We start from the raw sequence: 18,550 nt of genomic DNA on the forward strand, positions 1-18,550 counted from the left end.
CCATACAAATGCCGAATGTGGCACACAAATGTCGACACAGTGCTATACAAATGCCGTCAGGGTCTTACCAATGTCTGTATAGTGCCATAAAAATGACATTACTGCCATATAAATGTCAATATACAAGCGCTCATATCTAACTATAAAAAGTAGAGTAGTGCCTTGGACACTCAATTTTTTGTTCCTAAAAACCCCTTACACAATTACAAGGAATCTTACTTTCCAAAAAAAAAAAACAAAACACACTCTTCAAAAATTTACCCATAAAATAAGAACAAGACATTCAACTTTTAACACTCTAAGCGGTAGAGCATTTACGGGTACATATACACTAGCTGTTTGTTAATGATTTTTGTACTTTCTAATATTTTCTCATTTAAGTAATTTCAAGTCCCTACTCAAATAAATAAATAAAAGTTACACACTTTTAACAGTTTCAACCCTTTTTAACCCTATTAGGGGATGAAATTTAAAAAATGTTGATTTTTTTTCTCAGAAAATGTCTTATACGAAGTTTCAAGTTCCTAATTTAATATAAAACTTGCTCCCCGTACAAACTTTCATTCCCTTTTTTACCCCTCTTAGGGGATAAACTTTAAGGAAAACGCTGAAAATACTTTTATTTATTTTAATAAACTTCACGAAGTTTCATGTTCCTTGCTTAAAATAATACTCGTTTCCCATACAAACGTTTTAACCTCTTTAAGAGACGAATATCCTAAAACGCTGAAATTACTTTTCTTCTTTTTTAATACCTACAATACCAAATGATGAAAAGTAGAATAAAATATATGTATATTATATGTATGTGAAAGACTAATATATGTTGAAATTGCATATATTACTCATCCAACTTATATTTAATATCATATTTGAATTCTCGAAAATAGCGTTATTATGTTGGCTGTATGAGTAATGCCGTTGACTAACGGCCCGATTCGAAGAATGAAATACGATAGCGATAAGTTCTGGTTTAGATAAGTTCTCATTTAGATATCGTTTGCATGTCGTATAATTGACAGAAGCAGCGCGAAACGGGCAACCAATGTCACTTTGATGTTAGAAATATGTATCGTAGATGGATCTTTTTGTGATCACAGCGGAATCGAAATAAACGTCAATTTTGACATGTCGTTTAGTTATCGATCTTTTAAAGATCTTTCCAAGACTTTAAAAACGTGTCTTAATCATCATCATCTTCAAATCGGGTCGTAAATATTCGCAGTTTTAGAACGAAAAAGTAACATTTATGAAGTAAGAGGTAATCCCGATGATTTTCATACTTTAATTGACATAATATTTTAAAATCACTGCAGTTTGCTAAAATATGTGTGATTTCATAAATATTGTCATCTACTATATTGTTTTTCGCTAGCGTTTTCAGACATACAAAGTCTCCGATTACATGTTAAATCCTAAGGAAAAAAACATGGCCGTTGGTGTATTACTTTTATTGCTGATTTTGCAAAATTATCTTGTCTTGTTTGGTTTCCTCGCATTCGATATGAAAAGTAGAGTGTTTAACTCGAGTGAAAGGCACTCTTGCATCGTTTGAGCGCCAAACTACCTCAACAGGAATGGGTGCCTTTAATCCCTCGGCTACCAATCAACTAGGACAAGTTTAAATAAAGATACCATTAGAGAGTACCATTATGTACCATGTGGCGTTGAAACTCTAGATCCATGGGATGGGGTCCCAGCGTGCACAAGTTTTTTGCAGAAATCGCGAAACGTCTGGTTGACGTAACTGATAACCGAAGAACTGGCGGCTTCCTCGCAAAACGTATCAGTATTGCGATACAACGAGGAAATGCCGCCAGCATCCTTGGTACGATGCCTCTATGACCTATTTTAGATTTAAGCTATAGTTATAGTAATCCTCTGCATATGTCCAATAATTAATTTTATCCATGAAGTTGTACTTTAAAAAATAAAACATACGATTTTTTATATGTTTTAACCTCGTAATGCCCAATATGCATTGTAATACCTTTTCAATCGAATTAGAACATATCAGTAGCCTATCTACCCTTCTGAAACAAACGAAATTCATCCCAAACTTGTTTTATGAAAATACAATAAGCAGGTACAGTGAGCTGCGAAATTGAATGGAGAAATCATGAATGAATTCATTGATAAAGTCGCCATGCACTTTTACGGCTGATGGTACATAGTACTTTCATAACTACCTTCAGCTGGATGAAATTCAATTCAAACAATACCAATTTAACATTCAACAGCTGTTGTTCTTGCTTCATAAAACGGTATCTTATTTGCCGTAACGTCTTCAGATTTACAACAAGGTGTCTACATTTATGCTAATAACTTACCGTCGGAAGATGTCGCAGTACCGACAATTAAGAGCAGTAATAAAACATGCGACGCCATCGAACACGAAATTGAACTTATATCCTTCATCTTGTTTACTTTAACCCATCGACATCATAGTCTATTTAATAAACTTTTACAAGTAAAAGTGTGTCAACAAAGTGTTGTCATGTTCGTTGGTAGCGTAGACTGCGCTAGGGAGTCGGGTAGTTAAATATTCATCGGGCGATCAGGAACCAAAATCGTGTTTTAGTCTGAAGATCGCGAAGTACGATCACGTGAGGCGCTCACGACGGCACAGAGATGCCACGGCTCAGGCTGCGAGCTCGCCGGCTGCGTAGGTACTGACCGCGTTGCCTCGTACGAGTAGCGGGCCGCGCTTTGTTCCGACCGCTGAGCGCCGACCGCCGACGCCGACGCCGAGCACCCGCCGGCGCAAGCGTAGCCCCGCCTTACTCTCGGATGAAATGACGGAACATTACCAGTATTTGTAACAGTTTGCGTCAAATTGATATAAATGGAGACGGTTTTAATAAAGTGTAATTGACTTTTGCTGAGTTCGCGACGCATTAATTTATACCACGCTAAGACGCCTCGGGCAGGTGCGACGTTAAATACCAGCGCGGAGAAACTTCCCTTTTTCCCAAGAATAATCTCTAATTTAAATGAAAGTTAATTACGATGAGTCTCTTAGGCCACAATGGAATCATGGCCAAAAATATGACTCTTTTACTAAGTTAAGGAAGTCGAAATGAATTTCATAAGGAAAATCTATGCAAAAAGGTCATACAAAATTGTATTTTAAAAATTTGCCAAGCCATGACAGGATTAAAATGGGAAATGTTAATTAATTTTTAAATTTAACTTGCGGTTATGTTTTGCGTTGTAAGAAGATGTTTTTTCGAAAACAGGTCACTGTTAAAAAAGAATAAGTAGTTTGTTAACTCCAGAATAAGTTGCTAAATACTTAATAACAATCTTTCGTTTTTTACCCCATAGCCAAGAATTTGCTCCATAGGTTTGAAACAACAGCTTAGTAGTACATTGAAAATTTCATGAATTCTCAGTATGACTTACACCCTGGTGGTTGCTGCATCTGCGTGCGTCCCATGACACAGGTAAATCAGCATGGTAAATCCCCTACATTTCATTAAACTGTCAAAAGGGACTCTACGTGTTGGACAAAATGAACGCTTTTAGGGTTTTAATATTGAATAATTATTGTACCTGTCTGCGATGAACTTTGTTCCTTGTCTCGTCTCTTCTGCTAAATATGGCATCTGGTGTCTTTGAACCCTCTCTATAGCAAGTATTTAATGCCGGTACGAGTAGGTACCTGGTTCTTATAAACAATATTTTTGTTCATTGTCACTGCATAATCAATCAGATGCCGTAGACGAATAAGATATCACGATCCATTCTCGGGTATTGTTGTAAGCCTTTCATTAATAATGTTGGTGCGAAATAATAATTAATGAGTTAGATCGCCGATCGGTCTCGAGATAGATTACACACAAATGTCTAGCTGAAACGTTCCTAGGTGGGAGATGCCTGAATAATTACCGTTAACTTAATAATTAATAGAGACCTCTGAAATGTAGACAAACGCGATACGCGCCCAATCAACAGATACCTGTGCTAACGAGATTGCTGATAAATTACGGTGTAATTAATTATCTTTTGGGCCGTCTTATTTCACAAAATTAAGAACAATGTGATTAGAAATTGCTAAGATATTGTTTTAGTTATGTATATTATATGTATTTCAATCATGATATTGCATATTTATTTTCATAAAATATTTTACCAGACAAAATAGGTTTTTTTTTATTTACTAGTACAAAATGTTATACTCCGTGTTTTTTTTTAAAGTCCGTTAATTACAAGGGTGCATTCCTGAGCTTAAATTAAGTTAATTTTTCAAAGACACTGGTGTTCTAATTAACTTCATGTTGATGATATTCAATAATAACTCCTTTAAAAAAACTTAAATCGGCTAACAGGGCTCGGCAATATTAGTGAAATAATGATTTATAAATAGTCAGTAGCTCTACACAGAACCTCTGCCTCATTAATACTGAAGTTGGTTAATAAAATTGAAAACTATTGGTCCGTGAATTTTTAGTTTTTAACAGGATGGTTAAAACTAAAAAGAGATTGACCCATTAAGGTATTTTTTTAATCATGCAGCCATTATTGAAAAAGATATAACGTATTAACAAAAGAGACAATAAAGGATATTTATTCAAGAAGCGAGTATTAAGTTGTAACATGCTTATTAAAAAAAACAAGTGTCTATAAAAACCCTCAAGAGTCCGCTTGTTCTAATGAAATAATTTGAAGAAATCTATTGTCTCTTTGGGAGTAAAAATAGATATTCATTACTGCTATGTTTGTCTGCGTGGAATAACAACATTCATTCATGAACAAATGCAATAGAAAATATGTATTGTACTTGATGATGTATAAGAATAAAATTTTCGACAATAAAGATAAATCATTTTTTTTTACCGGTTTTACTCCTAATACTATTTATTAATGTAGCGGAATACAAAAAAGTACCCTGTCTCACCATGCAGAATAACCGAAAGTGACATTGAAAAATCATTTGAACTTGAATCGTATTGCGCGAAAATAAGGTAAACATTTGAATGAGTGTTCGAACGTCACTTACGGTTGTAATGCTGGGTGGGACAGAATTAAGAGCGGGATAGAAGACGGGTCGGTCATAAGAAGGGGGCCGCTGAAACTTCGGGTACCCTTTTTTCCGTCTTCGCAAATCGTCGAGGATTAAGGCCCGCGCGCTCGCACCTTTTCGCCAATATTTTTTGTGGATTAACCGAAGGTAAACCGCTACTGATACAACGTGTTTTAACGACGATCGTAAGGCACGGTTTTGAATAAAATAGTATTTTTCACCACACAAACTGGTAAAGGCCATCTTGATTGTTCAGAAACTAATGAGAAAGTTGCGTTTTATCCACATGTGGGGCAAAGTAATCATATGCAAATTTTGAGTCGTTTCCTTATGTTAGCTGGTAGAATTGACTTTTAAATGATGAGTTTGGATGATAAATATTTAATTACGTTAATTTGGATTTGATTTGGTTTTTTTTTGGTATTTCATAGTTATTATTTTCCTCGCGTTGGTGTGGTGAAAAAAGTTTGTTTAACCCTCGTGCCTTGAATCCCTCGCAACGCTTAAGATTCCACTTCTCGAATCAATTTTGGAATGTTTCGCTTGCTCGTATATCAATATTAGCACGAGCGGTTAAACAACAACTTTGCCCCCCTGTAAAACAAACAACAATAAACAAAATAGGTACATTTTATATAAAAGTGACCTTTTTTATTAAGTTCCATATGGAGCGATTATCTATCTAGTAGTAATAGTATTTTATGCAACAGTTGTATAAGAAGGGTCAAAAAAGGCGAGTGGCGTGAGTTACAATGTGAGCCGGAGCCGAAGGCGTAGGCGAACATTGTAAAGGAATACGCCACGAGCATTTTTTGACCTACTTATACAACGTTGCATACAATATTTTTCCTACGAGTCAACAAAAATAAATCTTAATTTAGGTAAACAAAGCAAAAGTATATAGCCAAGACGCGCGAGCATACTTTGTTACGCGCCCAGCCCGCCCCGGGCCGCGGCCGGCCGGTCAGCGACACCTCGTAACTCATGAGGCCCTGGTACTTGCTACTTGCTAAATTAAATTTTTGGACAGTTTTTTCTCAATTTTGGCCACCGTAGCCTACGGAGACTAACAAGCAACGCTAAGCGGTCTTCGTAGTCTATGGGTGTTGCTATATTACGGGTGTCACATGCGTGTTTCTGACTTATGAAGTAATTATTTTTACTATGCAACTAAATGAATATTTTGTAAGTTGGCAGCAATGCACTTAGTTTAAAACTGTATTCGTTTTGGTTTTGTTAGGTTGGTAGCCATTAATCGCAGTAACGTTATAGCGATTAAAAGCACAAGAGCTTTTATGAGGAATAGACAACATAGACTTTTCTTGAAACCTTTTATGTATGTTCTTATATTCGTGTTAATGAATGCATAAATGACAGATAACAGTAGAGGAGTAGGAAAAGTTGCTAACGCGTCCCGTTGGGCGCCTGATGAGGACTGGTCGAGAATGGTTGTGATACTTGTGATGTCGTTGTAGGCGGGCCACTTGGTCTGGGTCACCCAACACTTAGCTTTTCGTTATGATTGGCATACAGGTGACATTTTTATCCGCACAGTATAATAATTATTACGAAGAATACAATATTATTACTATTTTAAAGTTAGATTTTTTATTATCATTTCATCACAAGTGAGATTTCATTTGGTTTTACTATTTTAGTCTTATATAATAATGTAAATATAAACGTAAGAAAAGTTATTAATATTGAATACATTCTAAATCTTAATATATATATAAAATGCTAATGTGCGTACGTAAAGACAGGGTTTTCTCTACCACCACCAATTCCAATCAACTTCCTTTTGGGGTGGTAAATACCCCTCGATCTCCCGGTGGGAATAAGAGAGTTTGGTCGCGGTGGGTGGAAGTGGGTGGTTGTGGGTGGCAAAAATATGAAAAAATATACATCTGTCCTTTTCTAACTCATGAGAACTTCTGGAAAGTTCTAAAAATTTCTGGACTAATCTACAAAACTAGAATGTGTACAACTGTAACAATCGATCTAGAATGTTCGAGAAGGTTCTAAAAATTTCTAGAATGATCTAGAAAGATTCAAAATTGTGTGCAACTGCTAAAATCGATATAGAATGTTCCAGAAAATTCTAGAAATGTCTGAAATGATCTAGAAAGATTCAAAATTGTCTGCAACTGCTAAAATCGATGTGGAATGTTCCAGAAAATTCTAGAAATGTCTGGAATGATCTAGAAAGATTCAAAATTGTGTGCAACTGCTAAAATCGGTATGGAATGTTCCAGAAATATCTAAAAATTTCTGGACTAATCTAGAAAACTCTAAAATGTGTACAACTGTAACAATCGATCTAGAATGTTCGAGAAGGTTCTAAAAAATCCATATGGAATGCTCTAGATAGTTCTAGAAATGACTATAATAATCTAGAAGCTTCTAGAAAGTTCCGAAATGTGTGCAACTATTGAAATTAATCCGGACGATCCAGATCGAAATTAAGTACATCGGAATGTTCTAGAGTGTTCTGATACTAGAAATTTCGATTTCCAACGGTATATAAACCGAAAATAAGTGACTTTTTGTCAATTGAACCGTGTTTACAGTCGCGAAAAGATCAATTGAAGTCGAGAGTAAACAGTGATTACATAAATTCAAGTGATTTGAACAAATGAGAAAGTAAAAACTATTTGACTATTCTAGAGTGTTCTGATACTAGAAATTTCGATTTCCAACGGTATATAAACCGAAAATCAGTGACTTTTTGTCAGTTGAACCGTGTTTACAGTCGCGAAAAGATCAATTGAAGTCAAGAGTAAACAGTGATTACATAAATTCAAGTGATTTGAACAAATGAGAAAGTAAAAACTATTTGACTATTCTAGAGTGTTCTGATACTAGAAATTTCGATTTCTAACGGTATATAAACCGAAAGTGAGTGAGTTTTTGTTAGTTTTATCATTGTAACAACCAAGATATGCGTTTTGGTTAATTTTATTACACTTTTTATATTTACAAAGCCAAGACGAAAAAAAGTATTTGCAAAACCCAAAGTGGTTTCAAAAAGAAGGAAAATAGCACGTCACAATGAAACAGAAGAACAAAGAGAAAAACGTCTTTTGAACATTCGTAAAGGAGTAAAAAGAATTAGAGAAAATTTAACCGAAGAGGAAAGAGCACGTATTAATGAAGAAACACGATGTCGAGTAAGATCACTCCGAAATCGTCAATCGGCTGATCAACATGAACTGGAAAATACCAGAAAACAAGAAAGAATGACTACTTTACGCCAACGACGAGCTGCTTCATGTAAAATTGGAAGTTTAGAACTTCAGGCTTTCCATTATGATTGCAAAAAAACAATACAATGAACATCCAAGTATTGTCATCGGAAAAATGGATACGATATGCGAGTATTGTCATGCACGGAAATTTAAAGGCGAATACTGCAGTTCTGTTAAATCGATAAAATATGTATGCAAATATATTAATAAAGGCAGTGATATGGCTGTTTTTACGTTAACCAATGAAAACCAGCATGATGAAATAGTACAGTATCAAATGGGTCGTTACATTAATACCAACGAAGCAATTTGGCGAATTTTAAGTTTTCCAATACACGATCGAGATCCACCGGTTCAACATTTATCCGTCCACCTATAAAATGGACAACGTGTGTTTTTCACAACAGAAACGGCATAAAAAGTTGCGACGGAACCACCGACTCGAACAACTTTAACAGCGTTTTTTGAATTATGCCAGAAAGACCAATTTGCTAAGACTTTACTCAGAAGTACCCAGCTATTATACATGGGATACAACAAGTAAACAATTTAATCCTCGAAAACGTGGAATGCAAGTAGAAGGACATGATGTGTTCAAGAGTGTAACACAATAGGACGAGTCTACACAGTGCATCCAAAAAACGCTGAATGTTTCTATCTACGCTTATTACTTCACACTATTCGTGGTCCAACGAGTTTTGAAGACCTAAAAACTGTTAATGGTTACATTTTTGAGACATCGTGAAGCATGTCAAAGATTAGGTCTACTTGAAAACGATAATCATTGGGATACACATATAATGTGTAATATGTAAATGTATTTATCATATATGTAATACGTATAATATCATATGTAAATAATTGTGTGAATAAAACATAAATTTTCCATTTACTAAGGTGTTTTTTATTTTAACTTATAATTATTTCAATTAGTTAATTAATTAAATATACTTTCTATACACCGCATATTTAATGGTCGACTACTTACTTACTTACTTACTTTCAATATCTATGATAGAAATCTATATTATCTTCGTTAAAAAATGCATCCTCAAATATTTTTTATACCATTAAACATGCGATGTATTTTAACCCGAGCAGTGCCGGGTTTCGCAGCTAGTAGTTAAATAAAATAATAATTCAGCCTATATACGTCCCACTGCTGGGCACAGGCCTCCTCTCATGTGCGAGAGGGCTCGGGCTATAGTCCTCACGCTAGCCCAAAAATAAATAGTAAAGTATAAAAAATAAATAAATAGTAATAGTAATAGTAGTATTCTAAATAGTTATTATGAGAAAATATATGAGACGTTCAAAATTGCAACATAAGAGATATATGGTTCATATAGACCTATTTGTTCACTTATAAACACGTTGGCTGAGATTTTCCGTAGAGCCTCGCTTATCATGAAGTAAAGGTGTTTTCTTTAGACTTATGTCGCTAAAGAAAAATTTAATATCGTCGTTGTTTTTGATGTCGAAAAATTATTGTGTTGTAAACATTTGGAGAAAATCTTTTTACATGCGGCAAGGAGAACGTAAAACTTTGTTCGTTTCAAATTCAATATATTATGGCGAGCGTGCTCTCACTTCGGCGACACCGAAACTCACTCGAGCGTAGCTCACAGAAAATTTATTGTTTTTCTAAGGAAATTTTGTTCGAGCGGCGCAATGGTACGCAGTTTTTCAATCTCTAGGGAATATTATTTGAACCTAAAAACTATCACCTGCCAAATTAAATAGATATGTATTAATTAAAAATAACGCTTTTCTTATGTAAAGAAAATAAAACGTTGGTACAAAAGGTAGTGCGATTTTATAATTTTTTTAAATTACTACTGATGATCGAGAAGCGAGGAGCGATGAGCTAGAGCTAGTAAGTATTTGTTTGCGGGAAACGTTTCTCTTTTAGAAAAAGATCCCACCGGCAGTATAACCTCTATAAACTGTCAGCGATCAGCGATATGTATTTTTGGTTCACTTGAATACTCGTAACGTCAACAGGCTAGCTAACGTTAAAGACAGAACGTATAGTCGTATATAACATATACTATACCGGGTGTGGCCTATAACACGAGCAAAAAATTTAACTGTAGGCTATAGGTACTCGTACTCCTCAAACTAACCAACATTTGTTCAGTGACTTTTAAAATTGATGAAATCTTTAGACTACCTATTTTTGTTTCAAATTATATTAGCAGTTCGTAATATTAGCGCATGTAGGTATTGAGAGCTTAGCTGGTACTGATAGTGTCATGTCACCATATTTTATACAAAATGTGTAAATTATCAATTTACTAGAAATCCCTTCTTTTGTAATGTTCTAAATGAAATTATACTTAGTATCATAAGTGAGAAGAGAATGTATCCTTCAGTTTCCATAAAATAAGTTCTCTAAACAAGAAAAGTAATTTATTTTTAGGGATGGCGTCATACAAAATATTTATCTAAGGGATTAATCGATATCAATATACAAATAAATGTTCACACATTCCTTTTATTTGGTGGAATTTATTACGAACACGCGGATAGTTTAAAAGAGCAATTAAATTGTAAAATATGACATCACAAACAATTATGTTTTATGTATAACATTTCCCATGCAGTGGCCAAAAATATTTTTTTAAGGTAAAAATGTATTTATATTTAAAAATTATTAGGTCATATAAATTAAAAGCGTTCGCAGAGGCCGTTTGAAGAACTTTAATGTCATGTAGAATGTCGGCTGGAAACCATTCACGGGCAAATTAAGTTTACCCTAAGGTTGTCTGGAAGAGATCGCTTACAGCGATAAGTCCGCCTGTTACTACATTTCTTTACATTGTAAATCTATTTTAAATTTGTTTTCTTTGTGGTGCAATAATAGTACATTACGATACAAGTGCGAAAAATAGGAAATTCGAAACGAGTGGCGATAAATTAAAACACGACCGAAGGGAGTGTTTTAAATCGACACGAGTTGCGAATTACCTATTCGCACATGTATCGTACAACGTTTTACAGTACATATGGCCCTTTAAATGTTCGACACAGTAACGTAATATGCTACTTCTCGCACTAGTGCTATAAAGTAGCCCCATATGTACTGTAAATAATATTTACTTAACTTACTTTACTTACTTACTTACATTTGATATCAAAGTGATATTCGAATGATGTAATTTTGTAAACTTTCACCCGTTCGTCAGATTTGTGTCAATGGTCAATACATTGTAAGGATAAGTACCTACGAGCGAAATACATGCGCAAACTTTATGACATCAATTAGATATCATTTTGATGTCTAAATGTAAGTTCGAATTGGCCTTCCGGTCCCAGCAGGCATTGCTATTTTATACATTTTGGCGAATCAAATGTCAATGTTTTCTATGAAACAGCAGATTGTTGTTTCGCTATTTCGAGGTTGGCCCCATAGTAAAAGTTGTTCAGTATGACCTACATGATGATGATGATGATGATGTCCTCCCAGACGTATCCGTCAACGGCGACATCCTGACAAATAAAAGGGTCTTAACTATTACGTGCATGGGCGCGGACGTGGCTTGCGAATCCAAATTTTGTTTTAAAAGTCCGGCAACACGAAACACAGTAGAGCTGCCCAGATGCGTTGTATGTGTAATGGTAGGAGGGCTTGGGCTGAGTTTTTCGGAGCTGGCGTTTGGCGTCAAGATCTTCAAGTCGGGTGTGCTCGAAGTTACTAAGACCTGTGTTGACAGCAGTTCGCCAGTCCGATCTCCGAGATGCAAGCTCCTCCCACGACTCGCATGATATGCCGGTGGCCGAAAGGTGGCGTTTTAAGACATCCTTGTAGCGTAGGTACTGCCCTCCAGCCTTGCGTTTACCGGCAGCTAGCTTAGAGGAAAACACTACTTTAGGCAGTCTGGATATTTTTGTTAGTACTGTGCTGTGTCCCGGTATGTGCATAAAATGCAACTTTCTCATTAGTTTTTGAACAATCAAGAGGGACTTTACCAGTTGGTGTGGTGAAAACTGTTTTAACGGTTTCCATACAGCTTACCTTAATACGAGTGCCGCCACTGTGTCAAGAACAAATAGTTATCTACGTTCGTGTCATCCACGATGACGCGTAGATTTGTCAAATCTAACCTTTAATAACATGATAATACGAGTCAAGGCCCGCGTCATCGTGAATGACACTATCTATGATTTAGTCCACAGATAGGAAATAATAGCTACAAACAAACATTACGACAATTCTTGCGTAACTAGCCCTATGGAAATAACTGTGACCCATTTTACTCCTATAGACAGTCACATTTCAGAAAAAACGTCTCTTCTGTGGACAAAACAGTAAACGTTAACGAGCGGTACCTATACCTACATCGCGTTTTTCTTATTTTAGTCTCCAGTACTAACAAAAATATCCAGCAATATGGTGCCATACGTACAAGGTGCCCACACCAACGCAGTTGGCCCTTTATGAGCAGACTTTCCATACCCGGCATGTCCGTTCGACGAAGAACCTCCGAATTTGGAACACGATCCTGCCACTTCAACCGTAGTATTCCTCGGAGACATGTAGATGACCTACATATTCACCCCTCAGACACAAACCTCACAAACAAAAACAACCTGTATATATCAACTTAGTTCAATAAAGTTTTTAAATCTTTATTTACAATAACAATGTACATAATGGATATATACAGATGATTACTATAACTAGCTTATATCTAGAATAGGCCCTTGAGGCATTGTACCAAGTTCAATAACTAAATAATAAATTAATAATAATATGTCAATATTGAAATAATATTTTATATTATGTATTTATTTAAGTATTAAGTTTTTTAAGTGGGTCCTGCAGGTGGGTGGGTCATGCTGAGGTTAGTAACATTATATGTCTTTCTATCAAACACAAATATCAAAATGAAAAATATATACTGATATGTATGTATAGGGCGATATAAAGAAACACGATGTGACTTCATTGGCGGTTTATTCTCAACTAAAAACATGGTTAAGCGCGAGCGGCATACCCACATAACTATATCTATACCTAACTTACTAGTTATATCTACCTACATGTAGTATTGTGATATACTACACTACTTCCCCCCTTACCGATAGGTTCTGTCTTGTACGTACTTACTTGATTGTATTGTACATAGGCACATGCAGATGCTTAAGTATATGTGTAACTAGGTCAGGCGAGTAACAGCTGTTTGCTGGATGACACATGGCGGACACTATAAGTAAGAAGGGATGTGGCGTTTACATAATTGCTTAGGCGATAATTCTTATTGACTAAAGTTATAACAAATAATAATAGTTTTACAGTTAAACCCTAAAAATGCAAGAAATGACTGAAGTGAGGGCTAATACTGTACCTATTTACTCTCCCCGTAATCCAAGTAGGTACTTACTTACAATAAAGGAGAAAAAAAAAATGATGGTGACTTAAAACTAGCGCCAATTATTAACAATGGAAAGGTATGATAGTTTAACCTCGTTACTGTTATGCATATGCATGTAGTACGAATAACCTCAATAAAATGTAAGTATCTTCCAAATGGAAAAGATTAGCGATTGTTTCAATTTAGATGATGCGAGTTGTAAAACACAACTTAATATAACCCAACGTAAATTGTAATTGTCTTGTAATTATGGTGACCCTTAGGAGGCTATTTTGATGACATGGTATGTCATATAGGTTTAATTTTTTTTTTGTTAATAATATATATAATTATAACTGTGTTTGACAATAAGGAAAATAGTACATTACGATACAAGTGCGAAAAATAGAAAACCCGAAACGAGTGGCGATAAATTAAAACACGACCGAAGGGAGTGTTTTAAATCGACACGAGTTGCGAATTACCTACTCGCACATGTATCGTACATCGTTTTACAGTACATATGGCCCTTTAAATGTTCGACACAATAACGTAATATGCTACTTCTCGCACTAGTGCTATAAAGTAGCCCCATATGTACTGTAAAATATATATTATTCTCATGTTTACGGATACGCTTCTTCAAAACCGTAACGCATAACAGGCATGCGAGCGCGCACCGGTCTGGGGCTGGCGGCGGGTGGCGCTGGTGCATCCCTCGGGATCCTACAACCTGCCGCCGCCAGGGGAGCTACGTTAACGCCCGATGTCACGCCATTGTAACGTGCCTCGCGCTCGTCCGTCGGCGCCGTCCCGTAATCGTGGCGCGCGCGTAATTGATTTGTGTGCCGAGATATTATGCCTTCCTCTGTCTGAACTTTATAGTTATTGTTGCCTAATACCTGCTTAATCGTAGCCTCAATCCACTTATGACCCTTACGGAAGTCTCTGGCCCACACTAAATCCCCGACTTCGAATGACCTACTGTTCTGGGGTCCACGAGCTATTTTTGTTTGCTTATTTTTTTCTACAGTGTCAAACAGACCGGTTTTGAGTAGGTCAAGTCTTGTTTTTAATTGACGCCCTAGCAACAATGCAGCTGGTGACTCATCCGTAGTGCAGTGTTTAGTGTTTCTATAATCTAACAAAAAGCGCTGTAAAAATTGGTTAGGGTTAGTGTTTTCTTTCGTTGCCTTCTTTAAACATTTTTTTATTGTGCGCACAGCTATCTCCGCTTCCCCATTCGACGCAGGTTGGTAAGGAGCTGACGTGATGTGTGTGACCCCATTTTTCATTAAGAAACTTGCGAATTGTTCACTACTAAATGGGGGTCCATTATCTGAGATTAATTTGGATGGAATCCCAAATCTAGCGAATAACTCCCTTAACTTATCTGTAGTAGCTTCGGCCGTTGTAGTAGTCATTGGAAACACTTCTATCCATTTTGAATAACTATCTACGACTATAAGGTATGATTTCGCATTATATGACAAAAAATCTATGTGTATTCTATCGAATGCCTTTTTTGACGTGGTCCAAGGCACTATGGCGACTCGCGGGGGTGCATCCGCTGTCTCTGCACAAACCCGACATGAGTTGCACTGCTGCTCGATGTCCAGATCTATCCTAGGCCACCAGACATAGCTCCGCGCGATACTCTTACACTTGACAATGCCCAGGTGTCCACCGTGCACCTCAGCCAGCACTGCCGCCTGCAGCGCCGCCGGCACCACGACACGAGAACCCCATATGAGACACCCACCTTCTACATTGAGCTCATCTCGTCTTCTATAATAAGGGAGCAGATCTGCTGCCACTCCTGTCTTCGGCCAACCTGATTTGACATATTGTGACACTAGATTAAGTGTTTTATCAACGGCAGTTTCCCTCTTGACATCGAGCGCACGAATTGGAAAATTATTTTCTATAAACTGTACAAAGCTGCAATCGTCACTGGCATCGCTCTGGTCTACTATGGGTAATGGTAAGCGAGACAGTCCATCTGCTATGTTGTCTGCTGATTTTACGTACTCAATGTCATACTGGTAGCCCGACAACAATAGCGCCCACCTAATGAGCCGCCCAGCAGCAGTGGCTGGAATGTCTGCTTTAGACCCAAAAATGCTTACCAGCGGACGATGATCTGTACGCAGGGTGAACTGCCGACCATACAAGTACGTATGAAATTTTTTTATGCCAAAGACGATACTAAGTGCTTCGCGGTGAATCTGACTATAATTACGCTCGGCCGCATTAAGCGCGCGCGATGCATATGCGATGGGCCGTTCACCCTCCGCCGTTCGGTGCAGTATGACGGCACCTACCCCCGTCTGGCTCCCGTCACAACATAGAATCAGTGGCAGGCTTTCACTATAATGAGTTAAAACTGGACTATTCGTTAATGCGACTTTGATTTTGTTGAAGGCTTCTTTTTCCGGTTGGCCCCACTCCCACGTCTGTCCCTTCTTTAACAATCGGTATAGCGGCGTCAAGATATCTGTGAATCCTTTAATGAATTTCGAATAAAAATTAACCATGCCCAAAAAGGATTTTAGTGTAGACGTGTTTTCGGGTGCCGGAGCCTCCAATATAGGCTTAATTTTGTCATTGTCCATTCTTACCCCGTTTTCAGAAATAATGAAGCCCAAATACTTAACTTCTTTTGCGAAAAAAGTACATTTCTCTTTGCGCAAAGTCAACCCCGCAGCTTCAAAGCGGTTTAGGACACTTTTTAAGTTTTTAATGTGGTCGGCTTCACTATTACCGGTAATCAAAACGTCATCCTGATAAACTGTCACATTGGGGATTCCGGCCACTACCTGTTCTATGACGCGCTGAAATATTGACGCTGCTGACGCTACCCCATATACTAATCTGTTATACATGTATAGACCGCGATGTGTGTTTACTACTGTGTACTTTTTCGATTCCTCGCTGAGTTCAACTTGCATATATGCTTCCTTCAAATCCAATTTGGAAAATAGTTTTCCCCCATTAAGATTATTAAATAACTGTTCGGCACGCGGAAGTGGATATCTGTCTACTTCTAATACCGGATTGAGGGTGGACTTATAATCCCCGCAAATTCTAAGGCTACCATTGTTTTTGACCACGACAACCAAGCATGAAGCCCAGTCAGAGGAAGAGATCGGCGTAATTATACCTGCGCGCTCCATGCGCTCGAGTTCGGCGTCGACTGGCGCGCGCAACGCAAGCGGAAGCGGGCGCGCGCGCCGGAACACGGGCTGCGCGTCCGGCCGCACGCGCAGCGTCGCGCGCGCGCTCACATGCCTTCCAAGGGACTCGCTAAACACGCCGGAATGTTCACGCATCAACGCTGACGTATCTAACACTTCAATGCACTTGTTATTACTTTTGTCGATTTTTAACACTGAGTCTGTGACGATGATGCTCATACCTAATGGTTTTATCCACTCCCTACCTAATAATGGTACACCGCCGTTCACGATGATATGTAGGTCCAATTCTTGTCTAATGTTTAAGTACGCCACACTTACACGTATGAATCCGAGAGACTGGATTGGTACACGATTGTATCCACGTAACTTCGAATCGTCTTTATGCAATGTGTGGTGTCCGAACAACTTTTTGTACATATTTTCGTTAATACAAGCAACTGGTGAACCGGTGTCAACATGCATCTGCAGCTTCTTCCCGTCGACGATGACCTCGGCAATTACCGGCTCCCGTCCCGTCAGTTCTACGTGGTATAGGCCCTCAAAATCACCAGTCTGGCCTGGCTCCCAGTCTTCATCCGGGTTGCTATTTGAGCCGTTATCTTGCCCCCAATTATTTTCCATGTTGATATTCGTAGTATAATTCATGTCACGAATGTTGGGACACACTCTTTTTAAATGGCCTTTTTTTAAACATATTTTACAAACGTATTCCTTGAACTTGCATCTGGTTTGGTCGTGACCTTGTTCGCCACAGCAGATACACTGTTGCCGAGGGCCCCACGAGCTCCGGGTCGGCCGCGCCGCGGTGCCCGCGCCGCGCCCCCGGCCAGCCGTGGCGGCCGCCGCGCCGCCCCGCCGAGCGAAGCGCGCGCCGCTGGTGCCGCGCCCCTGTCCCGGTGCCGGCGCCGTGTATACCGCATGAAGATCGTCTTCTTTGGAGCTAGACGGTTTTTTGTCTACAACAGTTGCGGCGTTTTTGGCAGCGGACTCCAACGATACCGCCATTTTATAGGCCCTTTTGAAATCTAAATGATTTTCTTCGCAAAACAAGCGTTGACGGGTTGTTTCGTCTTTAAGGCCACATATAAATTGGTCCCTCAGGTTGTCATCTAACGTAGTTTTGAAGTCGCACGTTGTAGCGAGGCGCTTCAACGAGGCGGCAAACTGGGCGACCGATTCACCTTCGGTTTGCTTTGTTAAACGAAACTTGTACCGTTCGGCGAGATAAGATGGCTTCGGTTGAATGTGCGACGCGACTAACTCGATCAAATCGTCGTATTTAAGGTCCTTTGGTTTCTTTGGACTGCAAAGGTCTACCATTAACTCGTATGTGGCAGTACCCACACATGCTATCAGTATAGGAACCTTCTTCGCGTCATCTACATCATTGGCTAAAAAGTATTGTTCCACGATCTCACAATATGTCGACCACTTCCCGTCATTAATATCAAATGCTTTTAATTTTCCCACAGACATAATCTTTCACTTGCACTGTTCACTACACAAATAACTTGTAGGTTCGCGACTGCGCCAAATGATATGTATGTATAGGGCGATATAAAGAAACACGATGTGACTTCATTGGCGGTTTATTCTCAACTAAAAACATGGTTAAGCGCGAGCGGCATACCCACATAACTATATCTATACCTAACTTACTAGTTATATCTACCTACATGTAGTATTGTGATATATTAAACTACGACGTTCATGAGTAAT

The 18,550-nt window shown here is 38.1% G+C and overlaps 2 protein-coding genes across 2 annotated transcripts in view; both read right to left on the reverse strand.

Moving 5' to 3' along the window:
• Positions 1-2,708, reverse strand: part of LOC133516017 (lachesin-like) — a 63,432-nt gene extending 60,724 nt beyond the window's left edge. The window contains exon 1 of the mRNA XM_061848692.1: positions 2,331-2,708. Coding sequence (XP_061704676.1) covers positions 2,331-2,418 — 88 coding nt within the window. The 5' untranslated portion in view covers positions 2,419-2,708. The remainder of the gene's footprint in view (positions 1-2,330) is intronic.
• An 11,549-nt stretch (positions 2,709-14,257) lies between these two features.
• LOC133516628 (uncharacterized protein K02A2.6-like) lies at positions 14,258-18,307 on the reverse strand. Its single transcript, XM_061849643.1, has one exon. It carries the CDS (start codon positions 18,305-18,307, stop codon positions 14,258-14,260), a length of 4,050 nt encoding a protein of 1,349 aa, XP_061705627.1.
• Between the last annotated feature and the right edge of the window lie 243 nt (positions 18,308-18,550).

The sequence above is a fragment of the Cydia pomonella genome, chromosome 3, assembly GCF_033807575.1.
Source record: "Cydia pomonella isolate Wapato2018A chromosome 3, ilCydPomo1, whole genome shotgun sequence".
Lineage (NCBI taxonomy): Eukaryota > Metazoa > Arthropoda > Insecta > Lepidoptera > Tortricidae > Cydia > Cydia pomonella.

Bases quoted from the DNA above. Each gene is read 5' to 3' on its own strand.
- LOC133516628 (XM_061849643.1), bottom strand. From the start codon at position 18,307: ATGTCTGTGGGAAAATTAAAAGCATTTGATATTAATGACGGGAAGTGG.